The sequence below is a fragment of the Penaeus chinensis genome, chromosome 8 (genome assembly GCF_019202785.1).
Source record: "Penaeus chinensis breed Huanghai No. 1 chromosome 8, ASM1920278v2, whole genome shotgun sequence".
In the NCBI taxonomy this organism is placed as follows: Eukaryota; Metazoa; Arthropoda; class Malacostraca; order Decapoda; family Penaeidae; genus Penaeus; species Penaeus chinensis.
This window is the reverse complement of record NC_061826.1, coordinates 20534792-20542291: the sequence shown is the minus strand read 5'-3', so window position 1 is coordinate 20542291 and position 7500 is coordinate 20534792. Positions and strand designations below refer to the sequence as shown.

The 7500-nt window shown below is 39.2% G+C and overlaps 1 protein-coding gene across 2 annotated transcripts in view; it reads right to left on the bottom strand.

Moving 5' to 3' along the window:
* Positions 1-7500, bottom strand: part of LOC125028196 (tubulin-specific chaperone E-like) — a 28170-nt gene that overhangs the window by 7190 nt on the left and 13480 nt on the right. For both annotated transcript variants that reach the window (XM_047617586.1, XM_047617587.1), the window contains exons 8-11: positions 3931-4060; positions 3568-3687; positions 2900-3071; positions 1-5 (exon numbers count right to left, since the gene is read on the bottom strand). The exon at positions 1-5 is cut by the window's left edge and continues 222 nt beyond it. In XM_047617586.1, the coding sequence (XP_047473542.1) occupies positions 1-5; positions 2900-3071; positions 3568-3687; positions 3931-4060 (427 nt within the window). The remainder of the gene's footprint in view (positions 6-2899; positions 3072-3567; positions 3688-3930; positions 4061-7500) is intronic.

Sequence of the window (7500 nt, the reverse complement as noted above, 5' to 3'; positions counted from 1 at the left end):
ATATTCTAAAAGAAAGAATAAGAAAAAAAAAAAAAATTTTAATCACTACATAAAAATGATTGTAAATTGTTCTAAGGAGGGGAAAGATGATAAAAAGATCTCTTTGCATTAGACATTTTCACCTGCTATAAACAAAAAAAAAGAACAATAATAAATATATAAGGCTAAAAGTGAGGACATATTTTCTGATACCATAAGAGGAAGGTCTTCCTTGTTTTTATGATTTCCTAATTTGGGGAGTGTTGACTTCTGCTATTTACCTTCCTACTCCTATGTGATCAAGATCTCAAAGAAAGATTTTTCTGAAAACTGAACAAATATAAATATAAAGACTAATTGTTTACTGACTCTTACTCAGGTCATATTATTTCACTTACAGAAATAAGACTGTGATCTCATTTAGCTCTGAAAGGTAGTGAGGCATTGTTTGCCTGTTCCACTTTTTTTAGATATCCATCATGTTACCATGTCATAGACTTCCAAAATGTTCAACAACACATAAAATGTTTCCTTTCTCAATTTGATAACAAAAAATAAGAAACAAACTGAGACCAATCATATTAACATCAGGATAAAATTGTATATTACAGAAAAGCTGGAACATGGAGAGGAGGAGGATGGAGGAAACAAGGAAAAAAAAAAAAAAAACATGAAAGTTTACATACACAGTTTTAAAAAAACTGTCTATATGGAATTTATCTTACTCTTTCATGAAAATACATTCAAATATAACAACCTGCTGCTGTGATAAACTGCATTAGCCAAGCTACACCATCTTATTATTATTTTTCAAATTCTTTGGTGAACAGTAGGGTTTGTACTGACTTTTAAGACTTGCATTCAACACAAAGCTAAAATGTGATAGATGTGGATTTTTTGTTTTTGCTGTTGAATGGATATAATTTTGCTATTACTCTTTTGTTTTCTTTTTGCTATACACTAATTACGAATTTGAAAATACTTATTCTAGCCATCCATCGGGAAATATCTATGCAAACAAACAGTTATCTACAAAGACGGTAGATAACATGTCATACATACCATATCTGCTGTTATTCTAGTTTATTAATTGTGTTTAAACACATTTTTCAGTAATTTCCAGAAAGATTCTTTTGCATCTTATATTGTTATTAGCATTTCATTAACATTATAATAATCATAAAGTCCATAATAACATTATTGATATTAATAGCATCAGAAAAAAAAAATCCCCAAAATTCAAGGAATTAGGAAATAGGTGCAGTCACTATAGCCTATTAACATTGGATGTGGCTCAAAATACAGGCATTAGGCTTACGTGAACAACCCCTCTGACGGATGTGTGGCTAGTAGGCCGGGCATACACGAACACTCGTGCTTTTTTGCCACTTTCCAATGCCTATATTTGTTATTTGATTTGCTTTTATACAGATGGTAACAGACTATTTTCCTTGCACAGACTTAGTATCATCTCTCTAGGTAGTCCACAAGAAATTGCAATGGTAATAACAATAAGTAACATTTTATTATTTGTGTCATTTTTAAAAAAATTCATTATATTATTTTTTTCTGTAAAACAACCTATAGCACTGGAGATGACAGGCAGGAACAGGATCCTGAGCATGGAAACAATGTCCATCCTGGAACTGGCACTCTTCCACAAACAGTACATTGCATACTTGGTTATCATTAGAAATAATGCAATAGTTTCTTTTAAATTCCCAAATGAGTCTAATCACCCACCAAGAGGGTGGTACATTCGCCATGAATCATTCGCCATGAATCATTTCCGTCATCCCGGCCTTCAGCCAAAACGCTCACAAGTTCACCCCGTCCCACAGCCAAATTTCCCCATGACAGCATAATCAGATCACCCACCTCTCAAACCAATTTTTGTTCATGATGTGAAGGTCATATTATCTGTATCATAGGGGTTAACCGACTCCTTGGTGGCTGAGTACTTATAGAATCATCCGTGTGCAAAAAAAAATCCTAGGAAGGTTATGCAAAGCACAAACAAACAATATGTAGGATGTTGACATGCAACAAACTATAAACATTGGGAGAAGATAGGTGTGACCACACAGTTCAAGAGTGCAAACAGATTTTAGGTTTGCAACTGAATTATGTTACTAGGCACAAGGCAGGTCAGAATTCTTTACTAGTGGAGATGAGATTGATCACAATTTAGTTGTTAGTACTGACCCATTTCACTATGGCCTTTCTGAGCTTGTATTCTTTGTATATTAGTTAAAAATTGTGCCTTTCAGTAAAAATAAAATTCCTGTTTTTCACTTCCTCTTATGAAAAAAATGTACAGTAACAATAAGTGGAATGTATATCTCCTGACCACTGCATTTTTTTAATGGAATGAAGCCATTCCTAAGCAACTTTGTCACACAGAATTATATCCTCCTTTTGGGGTAATTCCAAAAAGATTGGTCAAGTAGACTTACATTATAAAATTAATATGCAACATATAATCACTTTTAGTGGTTTAACTGAATTTACCCTCCTCTGAAGAAATCTGTGTTTTGAAAGGGTAACCCCCACCCTGAAAAAAAACAACTAATCAAGTGGTGGTATCTTGAGCTTAGAAAAAAAAGTTGATAGCACAAAACAACAAAACCCCGACACCTACCAGTAAATGTATACTGTTTCTTTAAAGAGTTTCACTTATAAAAAAATGCTTCAGATTTGCACATCTCAAAACAAGCCAGGGAATGCAAATACTTCTGCATGAAAACATATTTAAGGAAGTTAAATGACATGTAAGGAGCGACATATCTGTCCTCCCTTGATATCACAAATAAGGAATGCAATGATTATAGCTCTACCCTCTGCTTGTTTCTGCTTGTGGCTGTCTGCATCTGTTAATATGACTCTGTGTCTGTATTTCTGTAGGCTTTCATTTGCTTACCTTCCACTAATTTCAGGTAAGTTGGATGTTTGAGGGTAAACTCCTGGGAGAGGTGTGAGGCACTTGTGTCTTCTGTACCACCACTGCTGTAATAATCCTCACTGAAGGACTTCAAGTAAAACAATTCACAATCTCTCTTTTCTTTTGGAGTTAGCCTTGTTCTGTTCAGCACCTTGAAAAAATCACAGATGCAAAGTCATTTTTCTTGGGAATGGACTTATGAAAGAAAAACTGCAGTTCTTCCTTTAATATAGAAAAAATCAGTGTTCTACATCATGGGTGTGCAACCTTTTTGATGACAATCCCACTTATGACAAAATAAAAATATCTAATAATCAGAAGCAAATGCAGGATATTAACCTTCATTCCTGAGCAAATGAGACTACCCTAGACCAAGAGTTCCAGATCCACAACTTTTACATGGGATTACATGAATAGAAATAACTGTGTAAATGAATCTATTTAATAAAAATTACCATGAAAAAATATCTCATAATCAGATGCAAAAATTCTTAAGATTTAGGCTTAATTTTTAGGCTCCTTCCTGGGGGCCTCATTATGGATTAGCAGTTTCTAGAGTATCAAGCTAATCTTAAACAATCTGAGGTCCTGTGCAACCAGGGCTGTTCTACACTATTGCAACTTTAAAAAGAAGTCTTTCTACATACCTTCAGGTTTGAAATTCGAGCAAAAGCAAACTCTTGGAAATAAAGCGTGATATTTTCATCATAAGATATGACCAAGTCTTTAATGTTCTGTAATTTATTTAGCTCACCAACGGATTCCCACTGGAAGAAAAAGGGGAGATATAAATATATCAATTAATTCAGAGGTTTCCATAGTAACAAAATAATGGTAATCTTCTTGTATTACTTTTAACCCTTTCCTAGGGAAATTCTTAAAAGATCCTATACGCTACTACAAATCAAGGTCACAGATATCGATTTTTCTTTGTTAGAAAAACAATAAATAATACAAAAAACAATTATCTTCACTGTCATTCCTAGCAAAGGCAACTGCATCATACTCACCGCTTCGAGTGGGTTATTCGCAATCATCAAGTTCTTCAGATTGGGAAACAACTTGGTCTTTTCATGTACTGGGACTGAAGGAAAAACTACCTTCTTCAGCTGGCAGTTATTGACATTCAAGCTTTCCAGCCTACAGAAAAAGGTACATATCAAAAGGCTAGTAGAGTAAAGAACATTGATGCATATTCATATATATTTAAGGGAAATGATACTTTAAATCTAATGGCTGAATACTTAAAAAAAATTATGGACTGTTTTCCTTTGTCGATCATCCTTAACAATGGAATGCTCTATAACTATAGCAAATCAAATCATTAAAAATACCATAACACACATCAATCATAACATATATACTTAATACAAATGTGTGTGGTTGAGTGTGAGTATGTGAGTATGTATGTGTGTTTGTGAGTATGTGTGTTTGTGTGTATGTGTGTGTTTGTGTGTGTGTGTGTATGTGTATGTGTGTGTGTTTGTGTGTATGTGTGTATGTGTGTATGTGTGTGTGTGTATGTGTGTATGTGTGTGTTTGTGTGTATGTGTGTGTGTATGTGTGTATGTGTGTATGTGTGTTTGTGTGCTTGTGTGTTTGTGTGCTTGTGTGTTTGTGTGTATGTGTGTATGTGTGTGTGTGTGTATGTGTGTATGTGCGTTTGTGTGGTCAGGCAAAGGGCGTACCCACGCTGACCCAAGCTGACTGGCGGTGGCGCCCCCACGCACAGTCCCTGGTATTTACAGCCAGGGATGACCCAGGTCACACAGTTCCTGCCCAACGCTTGTCCGGTCAAGGCCGGCCGCCCGGCCTATGGTCTCAGGCGGTAAGGCTCCGGTTATTCTCGCCAGCCGTCTGCCCCCCACTGGGCTGACTACCGCGACCTCCCGCACTCAGCACTCACAAGACTTGTCTTCGTGTTTTACCATAACTAATGTTGTGAGCCATACTTATGTTGACTATCACTCCTGCTCACCACTGTTTAACCCATTCACGACGAGTCACGTCTCTAGACGTCATAACAAACTGCTAGAAATATGCCGTGTGATGCGCCGAAGCTTGATGTACCGAACTCCCACGCTCAAAGTCGGCACTTTGCCATTCATCACCAGAGCGTTGAGTTTTTTTTTTAAGTTTTCTTCACCCATCACCAAGGGGTTAAGGTCAATCTAAATAGCCTTTACATTCTGGTGGCAGGGTGGTAGTTGTGTCCTTTCACCTCGCAACTCGGGCACAAAGTCTCGTGAGTACACATTTTGGGCCTTTTTCCTTTCTTTTCTCTATCCTCCCCCTAAATGTGTTTAGCCGTATGTGCAGTCACGCTGACATTGGTTTTGTTGGGTTAAAGTGCTGATTGACAGCAAATGGCACGCTCTCCATTCTTCTGACCTCAGATCACATTACTGTGTGATTACGGTATGGAGTCACATTTATTTAATTAAATTATCTAATTTTTCTCGTGATTAGAGTTATATTGTTTCATTTGCAACGAATTTAGCGCGTTCATGACTTTACTGTTTTCATGAACATCATCTCATTATTTATTTTCTCACTGACCATTTCCCGTCTTGACCTGTCATTAGTCAATCCCGCTTGGACAGTTGGGTGATCTGACCTCATTTCAGTTTGAGTGATTGAAATGCTGAAATGACTGTGAGAACAGCTAGCATTTCCTATAAATTGTTTTCTAGAATTGTTACAATATAGGGATAACGCATAGCAACCGTTACATGTTCATTGATGACATGTTCTATTGGCCCTAGAGCGGGAATGTGCATTGGACAAGTGAGCCACCGAGTTAGGCCTGGTCGAGGAGTACGAGGAAGTCTGGACGAGTCCGAAGTCCAGGAGGACCTGTGTGAGACCTTCGAGGACGTGTGGATGTCGAGGACGGACGGAGTTACCAGGGACCAGGATGAAGATAACAACAAAGACGAGCAGCCATGAAGATGCACCAGGGACAGCACTAGCAAGAACGAAGTGATTAACAAGTCAAGAACCAGCCAAGTTCGGTCACCCTTGAGGCAAATATCAGGCGCCTCGAGGGCAAGGCATTAGTTGGTGGCCGAGCAATATACTATGTACTTATTAAGCATGTATAAGCTATGGCTCCCATGTGCTCGTGGGCTGCCACGTGGGGTGCCCATGCGGGTGGGCAAGGGGTATACCCACGCTGACTCAAGCCGATCAGCGGTGGCGCCACCACGCGCAGTCCCGAGTATTTAAAGCCAAGGATGACCCAGGTCACAGTTTCTGCCCAACGCTTGTCTGGTCAAGGTCGGCCGCCCGGCCTACGGTCTCAGGTGGTAAGGCTCCGGTCAATCTCGACAGCCGTCCGCCCCCCACTGTGCTGACCGCCACGACCTCCAACACTCAGCACTACGAAGACTTGTCTCGTGTTTTCAATATCTGTGTTGCTTGTGTGTGTGTGTGTGTGTGTGTGTGTGTGTGTGTGTGTGTGTGTGTGTGTGTGTGTGTGTGTGTGTGTGTGTGTGTGTGTGTGATGTGTGTGTGATGTGTGTGTGTGTGATGTGTGTATGTGTGTATGTGTGTTATGTGTGTATGTGTGTTATGTGTGTTATGTGTGTTATGTGTGTTATGTGTGTGTGTGTTATGTGTGTGTGTGTTATGTGTGTGTGTGTTATGTGTGTGTTATGTGTGTGTGTGTTAATTGTGTGTGTGTGTGTTAATTGTGTGTGTGTGTGTTATGTGTGTGTGTGTGTTATGTGTATAAGTATGTATGGTATGTATAAATAGCTTCCACGTGGCGTACAGAAGCATGTGTATGCGTGGCTTCACCGCAGGCGCCCCAACGTGCCCCACGCCCCCACACCAGTACTTAAGGCTCAGGATGACCCAGGTCAGTCTCATTCCTTTCAGAGAGTCCTGGCGACCACCACGCACCCCTCCTGCGGGCAGACCCAGCACTAAGACTTACGAAGACTTGTATCCGTGTGAATACCTGTGTTGCTTATGCTTCTCAATAAAAGAGGTTAAGCCAACCGTCCGTTTAACTACTCCTGCTAAACCATATGTTTAAGGTGTCATTTAAATACCCTTTACATAAGTGGTAGCAGCGGGGGAGTTGTGTCCTTTAGGCACACAGCAATGGACTCACAGTCTCCAAAACCTGGTTTTACCGCTCGAACCAAATCGCTTCCATACACGCAAAAGTCTTCAGAACCTATTGTGAGTACATATTTGGGCCATTTTTCCTTTCTTTTATCTTCCCCCTAAATGTGTTAAGCTGTATGTGCAGTTACGCTCACGCTGGTTTTGTTAGGTTAAAGTGCTAATTGACAGCAATGGTACGCTCTCCACAGCTGACGTCAGATCACATTACTGTGTGATCATTGGTATGGGTTCAAACAACAGGAATATCATTCATTTATTACGTATTAGTTTAATTTTTCTCGTGATTAGATAGTATATTGTTTCAATTGCAACGAATTTTGCGCGTTCATGATTTTACTTTTTTCATGAACATCATATCATTATTCTTTCTCACTACCCGTTTCCCGTCTTGACCTGACCTCCGAGTGAAGGCTATCAGTCACATCTGCTTCGGACAGCTGTGT